This window comes from Haplochromis burtoni, unplaced genomic scaffold, assembly GCF_018398535.1.
Source record: "Haplochromis burtoni strain Fernald_Lab_line unplaced genomic scaffold, NCSU_Asbu1 Contig_563, whole genome shotgun sequence".
Taxonomy (NCBI): Eukaryota; Metazoa; Chordata; class Actinopteri; order Cichliformes; family Cichlidae; genus Haplochromis; species Haplochromis burtoni.
In genome coordinates, this window is record NW_024582924.1 from 4,047 (window position 1) to 28,323 (window position 24,277).

The 24,277-nt window shown below is 39.4% G+C and overlaps 3 protein-coding genes across 3 annotated transcripts; 2 read left to right on the forward strand and 1 right to left on the reverse strand.

Moving 5' to 3' along the window:
• Window positions 1–2,991: 2,991 nt before the first annotated feature.
• Window positions 2,992–8,878, reverse strand: LOC102307202 (lipopolysaccharide-induced tumor necrosis factor-alpha factor homolog). The gene is made up of 5 exons (XM_005947919.3): window positions 8,461–8,878; window positions 5,215–5,455; window positions 4,955–4,996; window positions 3,746–3,890; window positions 2,992–3,632 (listed from the first exon to the last, which is right to left on the reverse strand). Exons 2-5 carry the CDS (start codon window positions 5,432–5,434, stop codon window positions 3,527–3,529), a joined length of 513 nt encoding a protein of 170 aa, XP_005947981.1. The 5' UTR covers window positions 5,435–5,455; window positions 8,461–8,878; the 3' UTR covers window positions 2,992–3,526.
• An 8,765-nt stretch (window positions 8,879–17,643) lies between these two features.
• On the forward strand, window positions 17,644–20,403 carry LOC102306903 (myeloid-associated differentiation marker). Its single transcript, XM_005947917.2, has 2 exons — window positions 17,644–18,097; window positions 18,496–20,403. The coding sequence occupies exons 1-2, from the start codon at window positions 17,831–17,833 to the stop codon at window positions 19,054–19,056; spliced, it is 828 nt and encodes a 275-aa protein (XP_005947979.1). The 5' UTR covers window positions 17,644–17,830; the 3' UTR covers window positions 19,057–20,403.
• A 477-nt stretch (window positions 20,404–20,880) lies between these two features.
• LOC121812389 (myeloid-associated differentiation marker homolog) lies at window positions 20,881–24,277 on the forward strand. The gene has a single exon (XM_042214447.1). It carries the CDS (start codon window positions 21,211–21,213, stop codon window positions 22,072–22,074), a length of 864 nt encoding a protein of 287 aa, XP_042070381.1. The 5' UTR covers window positions 20,881–21,210; the 3' UTR covers window positions 22,075–24,277.

A 24,277-nucleotide genomic window follows, 5' to 3' on the forward strand; every position in this document is an offset into this window, starting at 1 on the left:
TTCTGCTTATTTGCAGGAGTGGAGATAAGTCTCTTGTAGCAGAGTTTCTCAAGTTTATATGTCTTCTAAAAACCACAACCTGCTTTATCGTCCCATCTCCGGCTCCTTCCTGCTGGATCACCCTGTTGCCGCACCAACCCGACTTAACTCTTCCATCCACCACTTCTGGTTTCCACTTGCCTGCAGTCAGCCTGTGGCCTATTTACTGAAACTGTGAAACATCCTTTCTCAGTGAATCAGGCCGACTCTGTTATTTGTTTTAGGAAATTGCTAAAAACTAATTTTTATATATATTTTATCATTTTTGGCCTTAGTTTGCAGTCATGCATGTGTGTATGCGTGTATGTTGGAATGAATGTTTGTCATTATGGCTGATTACATGTCTGTATGTTTTAACATGTACACTTATTTTCAGTCTCTGGCTTTTATTTGAACTGTTAAGCACCTGTAATTCTGTTTTGAAAAGTGCCATATAAATGAAGTTACAATAATAATAACAACAACAACAACAACAATAATAATAATAATAATAATAATAATAATAATAATAATAATAATAATAATAATACTGCCTCCTCACTTTTTTTTAAACATATTTCCCTTTAGTCTCTAGCACAGTGTAGATTGATGACAGGGGAGAAGGCTCTGATAGGCCGGGTGAGGTCTGCAATGATACAGTTGATAATAAATCTGTTAGGATGACATTTGAGCACCTATACTGTGCAAAGTCATTGCTTATTACTAAAAGGCCAGCCAAGGCTAAAGGAGAAACCCACATGCTGACTAGTTTCATCACAGCTTAGCTAAACACTTACAGCGCATGAAATACAAACTTGGTTCAAAACTGGCACGTACTGTTTTCAGGAAGTTTTCCTGAGGAGCTGCGTTGGCCAGAGCTCGGCTGGTCGTTCTGCCTCGTAAAGCAGCATCAACCGAGTTGATGAAGCTGGACTTTCCAGAACCAGTGGGTCCATAAAGAAGAATTCTGAGGTACTGGATCTCACTGTTATGAGGCTGGTATGTATTTATGTACTGCAGATCATTCTCTTTGCTATTTGTGGAAGAACATTTGCGGTGTTAAAGCCAAATAAGCTAGTGATGCAGATACTTTATAGTTACAGTACAGACGCAGTTCAGAATAAGGTTAATGGTGACTGATTGCAGAAGGTAATCATTTGTAGTTTTAGTCCATGAAGCCAAAAAGCAAACACTGAACATCAGCACACACTCATCTTCATTCTAGTTTCCGCCATTCATTTTCTAAATCTAACAAAATACATAAAGAACATTAACTGTGCAATGTTTCCCAGTTGTTTTTGTGAAGTTTAAGCTTGATTCTCCATTTTAAACGTCTTACTCTTAGAAGACAAGGAGTCATCAGGTTGAGAGCTCTGTCCTCCCATAGCTACAACAAAGCACAATATTACAGCACCTACACAGGCACAAATATTATTTTTGAAAAGGGCCGCTGGCAACATCACCACAACATGTAGACCAACTAATGCTATTAACCCTCATCTCCAGGCAGAAAAAAATGCAACACTAAAGAGAAGTAACTAGTTACAACCATTATAGATGGTTTCAATGTCATAAAAATTAATTAATTAAAACTAATTAAGCTCAAGAAAAAAACAGGAAGTTGTACTGAACATTTTTCAGCCTCATTACCTCAAACAATGTACCAGGGGAAACTACTCAGCTGTGTATGCCTTTTGCTTCTCTCTAAAATAAATGTTTGAGCTGCTCTTTTTTTGTTGACAACTACACAGAAAGATTTTCTATTTTCATGTCACATTTTATTTAAAATGTATTTTCCCTTATCTTACTCCACGTGCTTTACACACCCTGGGATTCTCTCTCTACATGCTGTAGAGAGAGAATCCCAGCACGCCGTGGGATTATATCTAAAACTTTCACAAGGTTTTGTGTGTGTGTGTGTGTGTGCGTGTGCGTGTCGACCTTAAGCTCCCTTCATTTCTGCACAGTATCTTAGCTATTCTGTGTCTGCACTCTTCTGGACAGAGACCTCCAGTGTTGTACCTGGAATCTACTGGAGCCATTGGAGGACTTACAGCTCGCAATGCTCATATTACCACTAGAACTACTTCAGATGGTTCTAGCTGGTGTTTTCTCTGGGGTGGAATGATTGTACATAACAAACCTTTGAAATTTTTAAGTTATTAATTACTTTAATGACTTTACAAAACAAGACAAAAACTGATAAATGCAAGCTCGGCTTAAATTTGCAGCTGCCCACATGGAAAAGTTTACCACAGTGTTTGTCAAACACAGCGGTGGTAGCATCATGCTCAGGCTCTGTGCTGCCTGTGGTAGTGATACATTGTAGATTGAAGACAAAGTAGATTGATTAACAAAGAAGGAAGACAACCTCAACTTCACCTCAAATCAACAGTTGAAACTTGGATCTTCCAAGGACATTGATCCCAGACACAAGCCAACATTGTTTTTGAAATGGATAAAGAAGGCTGACATCAAACTTCTGGAATGTTCTTCCCAAAGCCCCGACCTAAGCCAACCTTTTTAGAAACGAACAAGTTTATCTGAACTCTTCCAATTCTGGTCAAATTAGCAGAATTATTCCAGAAGCTTGTTGATGACATGGGGATAAACATTTAAAAAAATATGTCAGAAGCTGAAGAACTACATGAAGAACAACAAAAAACAAATAATCAAAATGAAAATTCCTTGGCTTTGTAACCCTAGCCCTTTTCTCACAAGCTAATTAAAAAATTTAACATACCTTCAAACGAAAGTGCAAAATTGAAAATCAGTTAATTAGTTAATCTGTTTGTTTATTCATTAATCGTGTGTGTTATGTGTCAGACAGACACTTAATCACACAGTCAAACCGCAGTCAAACAAAACAAAATCATGTTGTTTTTTCAGGATGATTCCAACATCAGATCAATGATGAAATTAGCCTCCTAACCACACTCATTTATCTGTGCATTTAATTACCACAAAACAATATTCCAAGGATATTCCTTTATTGTCCGAGTTTTGCTGGTTACACAGAAATAATTTGGAAATAAGTTTAAGAGTTTGGGTGTCTAAGTAATTCAAAGCGCATTAGAAGTATTGCAATACAAAACTAGGTATACTAAGAGAAAACAAACAATAAAGATGATACACATGAAATATGATCCATATAAAATATCGTGTAATCAGTGGCATAAAATTATATGACAAAAACATACAAAGAAGTTTATGAAAAAAATATAATCTATTAGTATTTACAGATTTAATTTTTGTATTTGTAATGTTACAAATGTATCTGGTGTATAAACTCAATATTTATTTATCTCAAAATAATATCATGTCTAAATACTGAATTACAGCATGAGCAACTGCCCAGATTCACATCTGAGCAAAGGAGAAAAACTCATAACTACAACATGCAGCTGATAAAAGTATTTATTGGTATGTTGTTTGGCTTGAATCTCTTGATTTACAAATCTTCCACTGATTTCTGTCATAGTCAAGTGGGTAAGAGTCATCAAAAGATTCACATTCGCTTATAAACGTAGATGACTCTGCCACAGGATGAACAGTGGTGCTCCACATCTTGACAGGAATCAACGCAGAATGGGATACAACAGCAAAGAAAGCACCTGTAGGTGGAAAAAAGCACTTGTAATGTTAAGGTTTTCTTAAGATCAAAGATGTGTCTCAGCTCTTTTAGAGTTTTAGCTTGAAAATCCTCTACCTAAATGGTTGTATTTACCCAAAGAAGAAGAGGCCTCCACAAATAGCCCACGTCAGCAGGCCCGGGGTGTGTTGTGTCCTGGTGATCACTGCCTGGTGGCAGTGAGGACACACAGTTTGTCCAGGAACATCCTGTAGCCTCGGTGTTACTACAATGTTAGTCACTGAGGAACAGAAATGTGTAAAACACAAAATAAAGGTGTTTATTCCTATTATTTCTATTAACCTTTGTTTCCATTTTAAAATTCAAAGCACAGTCGAGCTTCATAGACTGGCTTTAAACTGACTATCAAACTGGCAGTGAGGATCTCATGTCTGTTGCATCTTGCAGCAGACATTTGCAAGATGCAGGCTGATGACCAGAACTCGCCTGCAAAGGAAAACCAAACAACCCTCAAAACTTCCATAAGGAGCCACCTTATGTTGATTGATCTCAAGCCAACTTCCTGCAGCTGGCCTGCTCCTATTACTTAACTATAACCAAACCCAGTGTGGTTTCAAATCATTCGTCAAGTGTGTGACCCTTCACTTGCATTACTTAAGTCAGTGGAAATGTGTTCCCCATCCTTGCCTTGTATCAACAGCTAAGACTCGACATCACCACTGGAGGGTGCAAGTAGCAAGCAGTAGTGGTTGCAGTAGTAAGTTGTGGGTGGAAAGGGGCTTTTTTTTTTTTCAAAGCCTTTCTGTTGTCTTGTATTTTAAAGTAATGAGCCATTCAAGCACCAAGGTTTCTAGTAGCAGATGTCCAGCACAGCATAGACCAGTAATATAGTCTAGAAGTAGAAGACTACTGGTATTAGTAGTAGTATATAACTGTACAACTGTGACATAGTTAATGTTTTACATGTGTTTAACACACAAATGTGGCTTTGGAGTGAATTCTTATGCATCTATTTCAAAAGGCAGGACTCAGGATGTGACTGCACATGAGGTGAACTCTGAACAATTGCTTTTCCCTGTAGAGAGGCTACAAACAAGCCTATTCTTCAGATCAGTTTGATATGAGACCAAGAATTTCAGCCAGTGTCTACAGAGGCAGCTCTGTTCACTTTACACGCTGGAGCAGATGCACATTCATTTTTTTAACAGCTTTTTAACAGCTGTGAGAAGTTACACTTTAACCTTTTAATGTTTTTATTTTCCCATGATGCATATTTGCATGCAAGAGTTCTGAGAAATCATACAAAGACATGTAGGTGTACTTTACAGGATCAGGTTGCCTCACCTGTTGTGACAGGTGCACCCGGTGCAGGAGCAAAAACACCGCCTGTTAAACAAAGTACACAAGTCATCACAACAGGGACGAATATACATACGTAAATAAGTACTTTACTATACTGTTTGAAGAGAACTGTCACTCTATAATTTATCTCTTTAATCTTTAATCTCTTTCATTTGTGTATTTAAGAAAACACATAACAACAAAGGTTTATTAGAATATTTTGGTATGAAAAGCAGGAATAATTTGTGAGTGCAGACACAGACCTGGCTGATATCCTGGAGGAGAAGGTGCTGGCTGAGGGTACATCCCTGGTTGAGGGTACGTCCCTGGTTGAGGATACGTCCCTGGTTGAGGATACGTCCCTGGTTGAGGATACGTCCCTGGTTGAGGATACGTCCCTGGCTGAGGCATTCCTTGTCCATAGTCCAAGGGTGGGCCGGGGTAAGGTGGAGCTGATTCCTGTGGTGGATATCCTTTTTCCATCTTCAGAAATGTAAACTGAAACTGAATAAGTACAAATAAAAACTTCAGACATATTGATCTAAGTTTTCTGGCACTGCAACACAGTATTTGAGATTTGTGTCACTTTCAATGAGTGACGAGGAACTTGTAATTTGCTTTGTCCAATGCAAACAGGAGGCAAAATATTAATTGCATTTGTTTATGCAAAGGTTTGTGTGTGACAACCAGTTATATGGTTTCAGAGGAAACATTAGCAGATGTAGGTGTGAGCTAAAGCTTTTTAAAAGCTAACCACAGCATCACATAAATATTTCCAGTGGTTGATATCCTTCTAATGGTTTATGAGGTTAGTATCTGACTATTGCTCAGATACTGAGCTCATTACCCAGTGTAGCACAAAAAATATGTTAAGAGGCCCTCCAATCTGTAACCACAAGTATTCAACTCAACTCAACGCAACACAATGGCAGTGGGGGGTTGTAGTTTTTCTGCAGTTTATATTATAAATATTTAATATTTAATATAATGCTAGATCCGCCCCTGCACAGTTACCAGCCGTCAGCTACGTAGAAAAGGATCCTGGTGTAGAAAGTATATTAAATAAATTCTAACAAGGTTATCAAGGTTAAACGTGCTGCTGTTGTTCAGCCGCTGGTTTCCTCTTTCTGGCACGAAGTGGGCCAAAAACAAGCAAAAGAGACGAACTTGCGACAGAAAGGCCGATCAGCTGATCATTGATCAGTTTCATGAGTGAGGTAGCAGCAGGAAGGGGAGGGAGAGAGAAGAGGGAGTCGCTCCATATATCGGTTGTTAAGCTTAACGCGGGAATGCTTTACAAACATTCAGAGATGAACTTACACACTTGCTCTACTTCTCTCTGGGATCACTTCCTCGGAGATGAAATGCTGTTTTGGTAGTGAGGCTACAAATACACACAGCCTCTATCACGTGAGCACACTGCTCCCACGCTACGGTTATGAGCTGAGTCACGCCAGTGTCGCAAGTTTTGTGAGGTGCTTTTTTGATATTTAAAGGATCGGATTACATTCTTTATTTCTCTCCGATATCCGATCCAGTAATGTAGGTCAGTATCGGACCGATACCGATACGTAATATCGGATTGGTCCATCTCTAGTTGAAACTTATCATAGTAACTCCTGAAAAAAAGATTCAGTAAAATTGTGGTTCTGTATGAAAAGTAACTGCCCCATTAACCTAACAAATGGTTGTACCGCCCTTGGCAGCAGGAACTGCAATCAAGCATTTGAGATAACCTGAACTGAGTCTTTTACAGCACTGTGGAGAAGTTTTGGCCCACTCTTCTAAGCACAATTGTTTTAATTTAGCCTCATTGGAAGGTTTCTAAAATGAATAGCCTGTTTAGGCCACACCAAAGGATCTCAACTCAACAAAGTCTGGACTTTGACTAGACTGGGCAATAATCTTTATTGTCTAGAGCTTCAGCCTATGAGCTGAACTGGAAATTCTCCTTTAGGATTTTCTGGTAGAGAGCAGAATTCGTGTTTCCATCAATTACAGCAAGTCCTTCTGATGCAGAAAAACAGCCTCACACCACCACACTACCACCAACAAGTTTGACTCTTAGTGTGAAATATGATATTTCCCATAAGTCTCGAGGATCATCAACATGTTTCTTGGCAAATCTGAGACGAGACTTCATGTTCTTTTTGGTCAGGAGAGGTTTTCTCCTTGAACTCTTCCATGGGTGCCATTTTTTACCCTATCTCTTTCTTATTGTTGAATCATGAACTCTGACTTTAACTGAGCTGAGTGAAGCCAGCAGTTCTTTAGATGCTGTGCTAGGTTATTTTGTGACCTCCTGGATGAGTCTTCAATGCACTCAACCACTCCTGGGAAGGTTCACCACTGTTCCAAGTTTTCTCCGTTTGTGGAAAATGGTTCCAAAGTCTTCAAGCCTTAGAAATTGCTTTGTAACCCAGATTGAAAGATGACTGTTTCATGGCATGGTGTGTTGCTTTTTGAGGGGTTTTAGCCTATTTCACATCATCAGGCAGCTTTATTCATACAGGCGCAGGTAGTTTTGAAGAACTTTTTTCCCTTTATAACCAAAGTCATTACTTTAAAAGTTATATCTGTCTAATATTAAAATGTGTTTAATGATCTGAAACATGTAAATGCACAAAAATAAGAAATCAGGAAGTGGGTAAATACTTTTCCATAGCACTGTATATATAGCGCAGTCATCTGAAGTACTAATAACAAAGAAATACTCTCTCCAACATAAGCAAATACCTTAATGATAAAAAGTAATATTTACTAAGTGTTATTCAAGGGTTCAAGTAAAGTGGCTCCAAAAATGTTCTTCCTGAATGTTACAATTTTATATAAAATACTATGAAAAAAACTCAACTAAGACGGGTTGCTCATATAGTTGGTGTGTTTTTTTGTGGTTTTTTTGTGGTTTTAACTTTGACAGTGTTTTGTATTTTAGAAATTAAATCTTAATCCACATCTACACAGAGCTGAAATGAACTGAAGTACCAAACAGGAAAGTAACAATAACGAAGCTATGCTACTGTGTAACACATTTACTTAGTTTGTGAGACATGATGCAATCCGGTTTGAATGCACTTTACTCAGTTTGAGTCCTGTTGTACATTGACTACAGATTACTGGTCTTAGTCTCTTTTTATAATACAGAGCCTACATTGTGTACCGTGGGCTGGTCAGTGTGGTAGGAAAGAGGCCCAGTCAGTCCAACCAAGCCTTTCTGTATCTTGCTCTAAATCCATCCTAAATCAATTACAGAGAGCTACGAGCCACATAAACTAATGAGGCGCTGTCATTCCCCCGAGCACACCCTGTGCGCCTCATCCAGTTTTGTTTGAATGTTCTTTCTGAATAAGCGTTAGTGTTGACGAAGCTATGAAGCATAACTACAGAAGAAATACCTTTTTTTCCCATTTCTGTTCTACAAAAGTACATAAAAAAACAGGCAGTCTAACTATGAACCAGGAAGAAACTCATCCTTATTTGACAACAAACGTAAAACAACATTAACTTACCTCTTATCTCACCAAAAAAAAAGTTTTTTCCTGGAGCTCTCTGTCAGTGCCTGAAGGGGAAACACAGTAAAACCACAACAGGAAGGTCCATACAGAGTACCGATGGACACGACTGCTACAAAATCTTGTAAACCAACAGAGAAGAAGCGTATTTCCTCGGTCAGCTTTGGAAGGCTTTTGAGCTGTGGATCTGTTAGTCTTCACTCTCTGTTTCCCGTTCGCTCCCTCCTCCCCTCATATGTAACTGGGTGTGTCAGAAGAAGAAGAAATGAAGAGCATTTCCCTGTTCGCTCAGTTATTGTTTAGACGACCCATAAAAAGCACAGCCATAAGATATATGAGCACAAATATGAAAAGACAGGGAGAGTGTGTCCCGCTGCTGAGAATAAAGTGTTCCTTGTTCACCACAATTCGTCTTATCAGTTTTAGCCTGTGTCTACAGCCCTGCCTACGTGCTTAAAAAAACTACGCACGCATAGAGTCCGATAACAGCATGAATCATCTCACTTAACATCTGGAGATCAAGAAACAAGATTTATTTTCATGTGAACCGTTTTTGTTTTGTTATTTTCTTAGACTTTGGTAGTGTAAACCAATCAATGCATGGTACAGCTTTTGGTTTCTGTATTCTTGTTTTTTTTTTTGCCTACATCTGTGGTTTCCTGTGGTTTTGACTTCCTCAGTAAACTCAGTAAATGAAAACTTATGTGGCCATATTTTCTTTCACATCCAGCCTTGCTCTTTAGAAGCACAATGAGAAAACAGAATTTCGTAAGGACATTCTCAGTCTTCCAAAACAGTTTGAATGTGCTGACAAAAATGTGCTCAACCAGATTTACAATACAAGAAATAATGTTGTACTGAATAATAGAATAGCAGCTATATAAATGCCTGCTATTCTATTATATATCCACTTTCCTCTCAGGTGCTACGTGCTTTTACATGAATATTTGTTTCTCATTTCCTGCATGAGTGTTGTACGTTTACTTCCACATTTTTGTGATTGCTTCCATTTGCCCTCTAAACACATCACTTTGACACACCAAGGTCTTGCGATATTCAGGAAAGGACGCTGAGAGGTTCACGGGACTGTTACAATAACATTACTCATCACTTCTGGAAGACACTGCAGTGTCCGAGTATGAGTGCAGCCGGCCTGACCAGTGTCTGCTTTCAATTTACGACCACTAGAGGTCAGCATAATTCCAGTGTTGCAACACTGTTTTTTATTTCCTCTAAACTTAGGGAGCAGTTCAAGCATCCTTCAGACTGGAGAGTGCGCCAGCACACAAAGAGTATCTCAAGCATCCGGTAATTGCAACATAGATTGGTATTTCTTGGGAATCAATTCCAGACTTAAAACTAGTGTGATATCAGGCTTTAATATAAGAAATGTTCCTGTTTCGTGCCATCAGACAGCACTAGATTACTTTAAGCAGAACAATGATTGTTCATTGACCATAAACAAAGGTTTGCATACTGTAGACTGTATTATATGCTAATCTTGAAGTCCATCCATTCATTTCCTTCATTACTCAGGGCCACAGGTGAGCTGGAACCTAGCCTAGCTGTTGGAGAGTAAAAGGCGGGGTACACCCTGCACAGGGCACCAGTCTGTTACAGGGCTAACACATAGAGACAGCTAAGCTTTCAAGCTCACATTTACATATGATCCATTTACAATGGTCATACAAATATATATTCATAAAGTAACAAAGGAGTAAACATTTGCTTTTTTTAAAAAAGAAAAAAAGTGCGAGGAGCCAGACATTTATAGGACAATCTAATCTAGCGCTACTGGTCTGAATGTTAGTGATGTGCGATACCACTGATTTCCTTTCCGATCCGATACCAAGTAATATTCAGGGTGGTATCGACGATACTGATCCGATACCGATACTTTGTACAAAAACGTATTTTATTTATTGTATCTCAAATTATAGCTCATAATGATTACAGGACATCAGATTACTTGTTCTTATCACTTAATAATGCAGAATTCATCATATAGAAATAAAAAACTTGAATTGTGCTATATTGAACACCTTGCCTGCCTGCAGCACTAAAGGACTCCGTGAGAGACGTCTGTCTCCCCTAGCAGCACCTGTCCTGTCCATCCTCCTCTTCAGTTCGCCTCAACATACGCTCGTCATATTCTGTGATATGATTTACTCTGAGGTGTTTGACAAATTTGTGGTGTTGCCACAACACCTCACTTCTTGCAAACCACGTCTGTGGATGTAAAATACGCACATAACTCCAGTTACGCTCAGTCATTGTTCTGAGTGCGCACGCCAGAGGCTGCGACACATTTATACAGCCGTATTTCGCACATGACGAGTAGTAGTAGTTCCTTCTAATGTAGACAATCCGAATGAAATAGGTTCTTCCCACTGTGTTCCTGTTAATGATAAACTACAAATTTACCCGAAATTACTAAAATATCGATATTTTATGTGAGAATCGATTCTAGAACATACAGTGGCTTGCAAAAGTATTCACCCCCCTTGAACTTTTCCACATTTTGTCACATTACAGCCACAAATATGAATCAATTTTATTGGAATTCCAGGTGAAAGACCAACACAAAGTGGTGTACACGTGAGAAGTGGAACGAAAATCATACATGACACAAAAAAAAAGATTTCCCAAGCCTTGAACATCCCACGGAGCACTGTTCAAGCGATCATTCAGAAATGGAAGGAGTATGGCACAACTGTAAACCTACCAAGACAAGGCCGTCCACCTAAACTCACAGGCCGAACAAGGAGAGCGCTGATCAGAAATGCAGCCAAGAGGCCCATGGTGACTCTGGACGAGCTGCAGAGATCTACAGCTCAGGTGGGGGAATCTGTCCATAGGACAACTATTAGTCGTGCACTGCACAAAGTTGGCCTTTATGGAAGAGTGGCAAGAAGAAAGCCATTGTTAACAGAAAACCATAAGAAGTCCCGTTTGCAGTTTGCCACAAGCCATGTGGGGGACACAGCAAACATGTGGAAGAAGGTGCTCTGGTCAGATGAGACCAAAATGGAACTTTTTGGCCAAAATGCAAAACGCTATGTGTGGCGGAAAACTAACACTGCACATCACTCTGAACACACCATCCCCACTGTCAAATATGGTGGTGGCAGCATCATGCTCTGGGGGTGCTTCTCTTCAGCAGGGACAGGGAAGCTGGTCAGAGTTGATGGGAAGATGGATGGAGCCAAATACAGGGCAATCTTGGAAGAAAACCTCTTGGAGTCTGCAAAAGACTTGAGACTGGGGCGGAGGTTCACCTTCCAGCAGGACAACGACCCTAAACATAAAGCCAGGGCAACAATGGAATGGTTTAAAACAAAACATATCCATGTGTTAGAATGGCCCAGTCAAAGTCCAGATCTAAATCCAATCGAGAATCTGTGGCAAGATCTGAAAACTGCTGTTCACAAACGCTGTCCATCTAATCTGACTGAGCTGGAGCTGTTTTGCAAAGAAGAATGGGCAAGGATTTCGTCTTAGATGGCAAAGCTGGTAGAGACAAACCCTAAAACAGCGGTCTCCAACCTTTTTGCGCCACGGACCGGTTATGCCCGACAATATTTTCACGGACCGGCCTTTAAGGTGTCGCGGATAAATACAACAAAATAAAACTAGTACCGGTACCGAAAAAAAGAAGATTTATTCATAACACACTGAAAAGACCCAGGAAAACCGAGTTAACGATAAAAACGATAACAAAATAACGCTGAAAACCGATAAAAACCCTGAAAACCATACATTTCACACCTGAGCCTCAACTCTCGCGGCCCGGTACCAAACGACTCACGGACCGAGTGCAAAGGCTGGTAGAGACAACCCTAAAAGACTGGCAGCTGTAATTGCAGCAAAAGGTGGTTCTACAAAGTATTGACTCAGGGGGCTGAATAATTACGCACACCCCACTTTCAGTTATTTATTTGTAAAAAATGTTTGGAATCATGTATGATTTTTGTTCCACTTCTCACGTGTACACCACTTTGTGTTGGTCTTTCACGTGGAATTCCAATAAAATTGATTCATGTTTGTGGCTGTAATGTGACAAAATGTGGAAAAGTTCAAGGGGGCCGAATACTTTTACAAGCCACTGTATGTTCTAGAATCGATTCTCACAGTAAAATATCGATATGTAAATGACTGGTATCGGAGGAATCGATATTTCAGGATCAATCCGCACATCACTACTGAATGTGGCAAGTGTTTGACATTTTTGCACGGAAATCAAATCCTGGACAGTTTAACAATGAGCAAGTAGCTGCAGCTTGTTTGTGATTGAAAATAAAGACAAAAAAATAATGCCTTGTTTTACTTTATTTTATTTTAATTTACTGAAAGTTAGGGCATAGTATATATTATTCTGAGGGAAAAGTGAATTTAACCCCTTTAACTTCCACCCGTGTTGCAACAACTGATTCATAGTGTCTGTCATAATCACACAGGAAATCTTGCAAAGTGAACCTGTTCACTAAATGTGATTTTCTTTTCTTCATCAGATTCAACCCAGAAGGTATTTATGTCTCACCCTGGGGTTAAATCAGTGATCTTTTTCTTTTTAGGTGAATGTGTAAACCACTATGCTACTTCATTCAGTGCATATTTTCACAATACTAACTTATCTCCCCAGGTAAAAAAGCAGATAAGAGCTCTATTAAAATATTATAGTGTACAGATCATAAAACAGTGTTGGAAAGGTTTAGTCATCAAATTGAGCTACAGATGGAAGTTGCTCCAGTTTTAAACAAAGTAAGATCAATTACAGATTACAGTCCAAATACTTTCATACATACAAAAAACAGAAATGGAAAATATGTCAAACAAAATTAGAAAAATAGTGTGGTGTTCCTTTACTTAAGTATATATTTAGACAAACACTCTTGACACCAAGGTTAATTTAAGATTACAGCATCCATCAACAGCAGAGCAGGGCAGGAGGCAACTCCCAGGGAACGTTTGCACAGATTTGTGTCCACGTTTGTGACCTCAGAACTCAGGCCCAACCATGGGACTCAATGGACGGCAAGCATAAGTGTTTGTTTCTGTTCTAAGAACAAATGAGCTTGTGGTTCCTCTTCCTTCCCCTCACTCACACGTCTAATACAAACACACACTGGGTGGGTGTTGGGGTTTATTTGCCTGCGCTTGGTACATGGCTGGCAGTGATTGGTTTAAGCTGCACATTTTTCAAAAGCCACACTGACACAGTTTCACAGAGCTTGATATTGTTTCCTCCAACATCTCTAGAAACTAACATTTAACAAAATCCCCAGTGATTTGTGTCTTTTTCCATTTTGAGAACATTTGAGGACTTTGCGGCCTATGACCGTACCCCTGGGTGCTTTTCAATGATAAGTGGTGAATAGTGGGAATGCTGCGACCTAACTTGACCCAGCGATCATTCTTGTTGCTACATGTTTGGCCTTCATTTTCATTGGTTTTCGTTCTATTGTCATGCTGTGAGCTGTCATCTCAGACTGAAACTTCCTGTAGTCTGTGTAGGCTAACTGTGAATGAGAAACTGTTTACTTGGAGTAATGTATTTGGGTGTGTATGCATCATTTTGTGCAGATGTCGTCTTTAGCTCAGTTACTCTGTCATTCAGAGTTCTGGTTTTGGGGGGATTTTTTTTTATTGAGAACAATGATAAATACACTCAAGTCACAGGGTTGCTTCCACATCCATTTTTAAACAATCACACTTTTTTTGCTGTCGCTAAAGTACTCCGGCTGTGCATTGGAAAAGCCGCAAGTTTAAGGATGTAGGCCAAGTTCAGGTCTCAGTTTAATCAGCGTTCATAGTACCGTAGCTTGTACTACTGCTTATGCAATTTTCAGCAAAAGTGACCTGATAAAGACAAAGAAGTCAAGTTATCTTTCCTGTAGGGGCCTAAGTGGCCATGCCTGGAAAGTCTCTCTTATCAGCACAATTCCATATTATTATATAATTATTTTTATTTCAAATAGTTTTCTATTGCTCTATTTCTTCTATTTTTAGAGGAATAAACTTTGTATTCAGCATTTCTCCCATTTCTAAGATGCTTATTGTGGGGCCAGGATTCTGTCTGGTGCGCATTACAAGAGTAAGAGGTCATCTTTTCACATATCTGGCATTAAAATAAACAAATGAAGTTTGTAAGTTATAAGTTTAGTATCAATCGTGTGAGGGACCAGTTTACACACTGATTGTTTAATGCAAAAATCAAAGCTAAAGTTTGTTATTATGTTGTTATGTGATATTTGTTTTAAATGTGTGCTCCAGTATCTGATAAAACGATTAGCTGTTATTGTAGCCTCTGTTCTGTTCTGTCATCAGTAGGGATCTCTCTCTCAGCCACACATTTCTTGTGAGAGTTGTATGTGTTGACTTTTGTAAACTAGAGCCAATGGAAATTTGGAGCAGTGTCTCAGGATGATCAGTGGGGGGTAAAATCATAAAATCACTGTCCCATGTAAAGTGAAATACTCTGTAACCTTAGTTATAAAGTATAGTTGTTGTAATAGATTATTATAAGGGAGTGAGAACTGAATCGATGGGGTTGTGTAGTATTCAGAACACTTTCCCAAATATTTAAGGGATGAGTCAGAGTTAAAATAATAGCTCTGTGCCAATCCTGCACTGTTTCAACACAAAAGTTGATCCATAAAATCTTTCATCTACAATCCTGTGAAAACATGTTTTTTCACAGGACTCTGTGCAGTCCTGAGCTCCCCATGAACCAGTAGCTTGTAGAACAACCTTTAGCAGCAATAAATTTAAGTCACTTTCAGTATGACTAATTAGTGTCTCGCATCATGGAGGAACTTTGCCCCTCTCTTCGTTACAACTTTGTTGAATTTTGCAGGCACGGCTCTCTGAAGGTCCCACCGCAGCATTTCAGTCAGGCTGAGGTCTCGTCTTTGACTCGACCATTGCATAACCTTGATTCTTTCCTTTTTCAGACATTTTGTTGTAGATTTGCTGCTGTGCTTGTGATCATTGCCCTGTTGCATTATGGGCAAGTTTTAACTGTTGGTAGATGACCTCACAACTCAATGAATGCAAGCTGCCCGGGTTCTTTAGCCACAAAACAAGCCAAAATCATGACCGCTCCACCACCGTGCCTAACAGCTGGTATGAGGAGCTGCTGTAGTGCTGATATGCTATGTTTGCTTTTTCCAAATGTGTCGCTGTGCATGGCTATACATCTCCACTTTGGTCACATCTGTCCAAAGGACATTGTACCAGAATCTTTATGGTTTGTTCATTTAAAACTTTACAGACTTAATCTGAGCTGCCATGTTGTTTTTAGAGAGAAGAGGCTTTTTCCTGGAAATCCTTTCATATGTATTTAGTCCAGAGAAGTCTGTGATATGGCATTGCTCCAGACTAGCAACAAAATCTCTGCTTTTATAGAGGTGCTCTATCTGGAGATCAGATAATACAGGCATCTAATTATCCACACCTGGCTGCCATTTACCCTCTTAATTTCTACTGAAAACTGAGTTGCTTGTGAGCTACATAAGCAGCACAAATGAATTAAAAAGCACAAAAATGATCAAAATAAGCAACACCAGCTTCTAACGTTTTTGTTATCAGTTAAATAATTAAGGTTTTATAGGATTAGTTAAAGTCTCCACTTAAGCCATCTATGTCCACTGTGAGCGACCATCTTTGAACAGAGGCGGTGGTTTACAACACCAACTGTCTGCCATCTATAATCCAGTTTTGAGATCCCTCCCCAGACACCTTAACGCCCACTCACATCCTGGGCCATCTGACCTCAGGAATTCGCATGGTAAGGTGGGGCCAGGTTTCACAATGAGCTCACCCGAAACCCTGGCTGATTGGGACCCACACCCAGTTTCACACCTTGGCTCACGTGATTAGGTAGAGGATCATGAGGGGGTCCTTTGTCCCTCTGTGGGGGGAAACTCCCACTAGGTTTAAATCTGGGACTCTCCACCATTTGACCTTAGAACTGAAGAAGCTTCTCGGATGAGAGGTGAAACGTCTTCAAGTACCTTAAAGAAGTCCAGACGCTTTTCTTTGCAAGCTCCTCTGACTACGATGACCTGGATGTCTGAGAACCTTCACAGACTTAAGTCTCCACTGTTTTACCCATAGACTGTATATAAAGATGGATGTTTTCTCTGGCTCTGAAAAATGAAGCTAATGTGAAATTGGCTTAAGCTCTTTCTCAGTGCCAACAGGGGGAGACTGTGTTGATAATAGAAATAAGTTTGACTGTGTTGAAGCTCACTTCATAAACCCTATTAAAACAATCTAAACTTTAACCCTGTAAAACTTGAATTGACAGGAAGTTATTTTTCTTTTAATTAACATTTTCTTGACTAGCCACTTTTTTTAAATTGGGAGATTAAATATTAATTTGCATATATGAGTTTTAACTTGTATTATATTTGCTATATCCAGAAGTTAATGCAATTTATTGCTTTAAAAGGTGGTGGGGGTGGGGGGGAGGGGCACTTGGCATTAAAGGGTTATTTATCTAACAATTGTAGAAAGAGGTCTCAGTCTCTACTTGCTTTTCTTTTTCTGGTGCAGCATGATGTTTGTTCAGTGACTTATGGTCCTGTTTAGTGTTGCTAGATAATGACTTGCATGTGTTATGGGGGGGTTTGTACTGTAGTGCGCTGTCCCTCTGTTCCTGATTTTGGTACAGACCATTCATAACATTCTGTTTCCAAACCCTTAGATGCCGATGCAAAACTCGAGGCTTCAAGCTGGGACTTCACTAACCGATGAACAACATTACTGAACACTGACTGCATCCACAGGCTATAAGTACTGTCCACGTTAAAATGTTAAATAATTTGTATAGTAACTCGGATCTTTTTTTAAATTATTCAGATAAACAGAAGTATTTTTTCACAATATAAAGCAACTAATTCATATTTCTTTGAAATAATCCTACTTTACATCTGTAGATAAAACAATATACCATGTTGCTAAGGACCATTTCCTCAGCTTCTTGTAACATATTAACAGATTTAAGTTGTAAAGGCCTGAACATGCCACTAATTTAGAATTCGTAATGGATGAGCAATAGGGTGAATAGAGAGTGTCAGCAGGTGTTGTTCCTGTTATACCTAACAGCTTAGTCAATAAACCAACCCTGCTACAGTGATAAGCAAATGTGAATGTCATACATTTCTGCAGCTTTGGATGGGAGGCAACGAGGGAGCGGCCGCAGTTTCCACATACCTTCAGTTACATTCGACAGCATTTCTGCTGAGACAGAAACCAAACAGCTTCTACATAGCATAATAATAATTTTGAAGTGAGAAAAATAGAAGAGGTGCTAAATTAACGATAGATCCAGCTGTAATCTGTCCAACGGCTTACAGTCAGCATGGTTACGGTGGACTTCAAGACACTCACAGCGCCGGTGGGCATTTTAAGGATACTGGCAGTGGTCTTAACCTGCATCTCCTTCAGCCTGGTGGCATCACTGGGCCACACTTCTCTGTCCTTCTGGGTCTGGTGCATGTTCAGCTGGTGTTTCTGCTTCTGCATCACCTTCCTCGTGCTCCTCCTGGAACTGACAACTCTAAATACAAAGCTGCCCATCTCCTGGGATGACTTCACTGCTGCATTTGCCATGTTGGCTACCCTGATGGTATGTGTCGATTTTTATTTTTTAAACTCTAATGTCATTTGTCTGTTCTTGCTATAGCTATTGCTGCAGGTTGTATGAAGGACTAGCCAGCTTTCTTCATGATCACTGCCACAAATAAAAGTGTTTTAAGCTGAACTTAAATTTAAAGGTTTCATACGGCTCAAACTACTTTAAGTACAATTAAACTACTTCATGAAAAATAAGAGGCAGATTAACTATGTTTTTAGAGATAGACATATCAACACCCTAAATGGTGAGTTTAAAAGTCCCATGGTAGAGCTTTATTTTTTTGCAGCTTTATCAATAATCTATAACTAGTTAAACTGAGTGAAACACTAGAAATCAGTCAAAATCAACTCTGAGTATCTTAAAAAGATTCCACCCTTTCTTCCACACAGATGTTCACAGCAGCTGTGATCTATCCATATTTCTTCGTCTGCTCTAGCTGCGGCAGAGGTATTGGTGCCAGTGTCACGACCTGCTTGGCCTTCATCCTCTACGCCGGTGAGGTGGGGCTAACCCGGGCCAAACCTGGTGAGATCAGTGGATTCCTTTCCACAGTCCCAGGCCTCCTCAAGGTTTTAGAGGCCTTTGTGGCCTGCATCATCTTCATCTGTTTGGACTTCACCTTTTACTCTATCTTCCCGGGGCTCCAGTGGTGCGTTGCCGTCTACTCCATCTGCTTCATTTTTGCCCTCCTCGTCATCATTTTTACCATCGGCCGCCTGCTGTCTCTCTTCCCTGCGCCCTTCGACAAAGTCTTGACGGTGTGCAATGTGCTGGCAGTGCTGATGTACTTCACAGCTGTGGTCATTTGGCCATTTTACAGCTTTAGGAACAATTTACGCACCAATGATTTTTACATAGTCATTACTGTGATGACCTGCTTGAACCTCATTGCTTACATTGTGGATACAGTTTACTCGTTTAAGCTCGTCTTCTTCGTCAGCAGAACATAGGTTGCAAAAAGTCAGCTTGAACGTATCTTTCATTGATTGATTGATTGATTGATAGTTATTTTTATGATGGTTTATGTCATTCTTTTACTGCAGATTTCATATTAATTAGAGTAGCTTTTTTTAAACACGATTTTGCATTTTTTGAAGCGTTAACGTAGCTGTGGTTGATTCAGGGTTTTTTTTATTCAGGTTTATGAGCCTGTAAAAGTACCGAGTAGGAAACTCATTCAGTGTAGTTTCTTACAAATCTCACCCTGATAAAGAACACTAAAATCCAGTCATTGTGGTTACTGAACGTTATTGAACAAGCCTACATACCCATATGGTTGTTTTAGCACCTGGGTAATAAAGTATGATAAGTAAATCTTAAATAAATACCACTTTCATGGTTTCAGGGTTAAATAATGAACTCCCCTTTGAGAATGTTTGCAAAGGTGTGTCCAAGTGTGCATATCCTGCAATACACACAGCTATGGGTTTTGAGCTAACAACTCCACTCCCTTTTTTTGATTATGGGCATGGAGTAAGTGAAAGAGAACAAAAAAAGAGCAGATTTAAGAAAGTTTTTTCTTCTTGTAGTTTTTTTTAAAGGCAGTCTTTAGCTGTTAAAGAAAGAAGCTGCTTTGTTTTGTCCTAATGATTTAACTGCTGATGATGAGCTGAGCTGTCGAACGGCTCCTCATGTGTGTTTACACAGGAAAAGAATTACTGGACGTTTACTGCCAGAACAGGTTTATTTAGGTTTATTTATTCAATCCAAAGCTCTAAAGCCAGTTGGAACAATAATCAGTGACGACTTTGCTGTTTGATTAGTCTACAATGGTTCTGGTTATTCTTTCAGTAAACAGTGAAAAATGCACAGTTTAAACTGGTTGTATTTGGATTTTGTCCAAACAGTAATAAAACATTATTTTTATAAATATTTTAAAGTTTTTAAAGATGAAGCACACCTTCACTCAGTGTCACAAAATAAAAATTTTCCTTAGTAAATCTATTACTTAAAGGGAGAGTACAGGATAAGTACTTTTCCATTTTAGTTTTCTTTTAACGGACCATACGAACCATAAAAGCAGTTGCTCAAGGTTAGCCCAGTTTGCTTATCAGAGTATAAGTAATAAAACTGATAACCACTAGCATATATGGTTGAAGCGTAACCTTTCACCCATCATGTAGTTTTGTGAGCAATGAGAGATTTTGTTTTTGTTTTTTAAAAAAGGAAAAAGCTACAAAATGGAAAAACTGGAGAGGAAGAGACCACATGGGTCACATCCACATTCTGCATCTGCAGATTTAATGTGTGTTAAAGTACCGTAGTGATTGTGTGTTCTTTTAAATGTATTCTTATAAATGTACACTTTTCTCTGCTTCTTTGTTTTGTGGTTTGTTTAACGTTTTCTTACATTTTAAATATTCCATGAATGTTTAAGGAAACGAATCATATGATGTCCAATGTGTTAGTGTAAATGGAATAGTACTTATATAACAGTACTTATTATCTATTCTAACCCTCATTTATCCAACCTTTCACACACATTCATACAAGCTCTTCATTCTATAGCACCTTTTGTAGCTTTCACGCTAACACTCACACGGATGCACCATGGAGGGAACTCAGGTCAGTGTCTTCAGTGCCTTGCCCAAGGATAGTAGCCAGGGATTTTACCACTGCCACCAACTAAAATTTAAAAGCTCAATAACATAACTTAGTGTCCCAAATTGCTCTCTTTTAACTACACAGAAGTAATAAATCAAGTCAACAAAACTACAGGAAAAAACGCATTTGTTTCTAGGATATGACCTACACCCCATCACTATGCTGTACTGAGCTGGGTTTGTGCCAAAGACCAGAGTCCAGTGTGGGTTGCGAGGCTAACATGATAACGCTCATGAGTATCCAATCAATGGCGTGAAACAGGGGTCATAAACAGCTCAGATAAGCCCAGGATGCTCTGAGTGAATGTGCACCACCACTTGCGTTTCTGTTTCAAAGAACACACCTGCTCTGGTCTTTGCCTTCATGGACATCTTTAGCTGCTATCATTTAAGCTGGTTTCAAAGTCAAAGGCTTGCTGTACACTGAGTACAGTAAACTGACTTGGAAAACCAAAGAATACTTTTTTTTTTTAAGGTCAAAGACACTCATCCTGTCCAGACATGGTGACTGTAGATGTCCGATCCCTTACCCAGCCAGTGGGGATCATGCGAATAATGGCAGCTATCCTCACTTGCATGTGTTTTAGCCTGGCGGGAGCGGCAGGAGATGGTTCATCTTCCTACTGGGCGTGGTGCATGTTCACTTGGTGCTTCTGCTTCTTCTTCACGTTTCTGATTGTCATCCTGGAGTTCACCACCGTCAACAGCAAAGTACCTTTCGCCTGGGATGACTTCACTACCGCCTTTGCAATGCTTGCGAGCGTCATGTGCCTGATCGTCTCCATCATCTACCCCACTTTTTTCACTTGCAAAACCTGCCACCGTGCTATCGGTGCCTCCGTGGTCTCCTGGGTTTGTTTCGCCACATATGCAGGTGAGGTGGTCTTAACACGCCTTTATCCTCGTGGGGAAACCAGCGGGTTCCTCTCCACGGTGCCGGGGATAATGAAGATGCTGGAGACCTTCATTGCCTGTCTCATCTTTGTATCCCTGGATCAAAGCCAGTACACTGCTAATTCAGGACTCCAGTGGTGTGTGGCTGTGTATACCTTGTGTTTTATCTTTTCCATCATCATAATCCTGCTCACCCTCGCACAGCTGACCTCCTACTTGCCGATCTCCTTCGACATGGTGGTGATTGTCTATAACATTTTGGCAGCAGTGATGTACACGACAGCTATGGTGATCTGGCCACTCTACAGTTTCTCTAAGAACAAACAAAGACCCTCTAACTGTGGTCACTTCTGTCCCTGGGATAAGCTGGTGGTGGTCACCTTCATGACAATCTTTAACTTTATTGTTTACACCCTGGACGCTGTGTACTCGATACGTCTTGTGTTCTGCATCATGAATCGTGAAGACTAATATGAAACAAAACATGCTCTGTGTTTGCATCACTCTTAATAGAACAAGGTTATAAAAGTGTTTCAATTTTTTATAAACTTGTGTTATACAGCTGCTGACCAAATAACGAATCCAACATAGTCTATTATAATCTAAAGTGCTGTCTTAAATAACTGCATAAAAGAAATGTAAAGTACCAAAACATACTCAGTTAATGATTAGATCTGTGGTATCACTGTCATAAGATCTAAAAACAAAACAAATATCTGAGGGGAACTTTGGATCCTGAGGTGATCGAACAGTACAGGTAATAATGTTGAGGTCATCTATAGCTCTGCTGCGTCGTGTAGTCAAATTATATGCCAAATAAAGGTGGGTGTGTTCACATTCATCTTTTTACTTGACGGTGTCACAACTTTCTGATGAAAGGAAGAGTTTGACAGTTGACATTTCGCTGTATAATAAACACGGTGGTTATTTTTCAAAAAAAAAAATGAAGGCCAAGAGCAAAATGTTATTGATGCACTCTTGAGTATTAGCGTAAAGCCTGACTGATATGTTATTTGTTTAGGCCGATACCGATATCTGCTGATTTAAAAAGTCTGATATCCAACATTGGATGAAATAAATGTAAACAGATTTCAGCCAATAACTGCACATTTGCTGTTTGTAGTTTATATACTTGTTTACATTCTGGCCAGTCAGATGGTTGTTGTGTTTGTGGCAACTTTCCTGTTGCCAACAAGAAAGTTACTGAATGCCCTCTGCTGGTCAAACTTCTCGGCATGAAGACTCGTGCTGCATGAGTGCTTCTCCAGTCCCTTGGTTACTTTTTAATTTTCATTTACTGGCCAATATAAATGCCAGTACAGTCAGATCGACATTTAGATAACGGTATCTCCTTCGAAGGTGAAGGTCGATATTGCTACCTTCATGTAGAACCAAGTATCCTGCATTGAAAAGTGAAAGCAAAAGTCTAGTATTATTTTGTTTGTGCTGAACTACCTAAAAATGAACGTGTCCTAGTTTCAACAATAGTAATCTACAAACCAATGCGTGACATTGACATGTATGTTCATCTTTTAGATCCAGTTAATAACAACTGTTTCCATGTTCCCAGACTTTCTGCTATTCGGGTGTGGTCACCTGAATTATATAATAAAGACCACATTTTGTTCCCTAAATGTCAAGCCAGTGTTGCAGATAAATATATAATAAAACCAAAATCCTTAGTGTGCAACACAAACAGGAAAATATAAACACTGAAAGGCAAACAGACCTGCCACTGAGATGGGGCTGGAAGAAATGAGAGAAATACAGGGACTTTTTTTTTTTCTAAAGGCGGAGATGAAGCAGAGACAGCAGTGAGACGGCAAGAAATTTCCAGACCTTGGTGGGATACGTGGGAAAGCCAAAAAAGAAAATGAAGTTGGATTTGTTGGAAGGTGTTTTCTTTCTTTTTTTCCCCCTTTCTTTCTTCTTTAGAGATGTGCTGGGCAGGCCTGGAAAGCCAGGAAGCAAAAAGTAGAACCTCAGTTAATTCTTTTAAAACAGCTTCATCCAGATCTTACATGTAATCCCAAAAGTATTGTGCTGCCCGGTATACCAATCTGTGTGAGTGAGCTTGGGTCAAATAGAGTAAGTGAAGCATGGAAATTTAGCTTTTCTTCTCATGTCAGTCTGTCAGAAGGAAAGACCACATTTAAGTAAATCGTCTATATATGCCAGACGTGACAGTAAATTGGATTCTGTAAGGTGTGCTTTGATTTAGATTACCGAATGGACAACTCACGATCAACAGTTCACGAGTTTCTTCCACTTCAGGGGGGAAAAGAGGTATGAAAAAGTACACTGTACAACACATCCAAAATGTGCCTTCCTTATTAAAAGGAGTTGCAGTAAAATGTATTTTGTGACTGTATTTACTATTCAAAGCATCTATGTAAAGAGGTGTTACGTTTAGTGTGGTTAAATCAACCAACGCTTTCTCCCTGTGTGTTTGCTCATTAAATACCAGCAGAGTTAGTGGTAATCATTAACTAGTTCTAACTTTTAGTTGGAATACTAAAGTAATACGGAAGAGAACAAAGAATTGTTGATAACATAAAGCAACTGTTCAATTATTAAAGTACAAAACTACCATAGAAAACATAATGCAAAAGAGTTTAACACAATCTTAAGCTGAATTATTATTTTGAAAAATGAAACAAACAGTTTCAGTTTA

Excerpts from the sequence above, each read along its gene's own strand:
- LOC102307202 (XM_005947919.3), bottom strand. The coding sequence starts at position 5,434 with ATGGAAAAAGGATATCCACCACAGGAATCAGCTCCACCTTACCCCGGC. Across the intron at positions 4,997-5,214 it reads TCCTCCAGGATATCAGCCAG|GCGGTGTTTTTGCTCCTGCA; the intron begins GTCTGTGTCTGC and ends TTTGTTTAACAG. Across the intron at positions 3,891-4,954 it reads GGGTGCACCTGTCACAACAG|TGACTAACATTGTAGTAACA; the intron begins GTGAGGCAACCT and ends TCTGTTCCTCAG.
- LOC102306903 (XM_005947917.2), top strand. The coding sequence starts at position 17,831 with ATGGTTACGGTGGACTTCAAGACACTCACAGCGCCGGTGGGCATTTTA. Across the intron at positions 18,098-18,495 it reads CCATGTTGGCTACCCTGATG|ATGTTCACAGCAGCTGTGAT; the intron begins GTATGTGTCGAT and ends TCTTCCACACAG.
- LOC121812389 (XM_042214447.1), top strand. The coding sequence starts at position 21,211 with ATGGTGACTGTAGATGTCCGATCCCTTACCCAGCCAGTGGGGATCATG.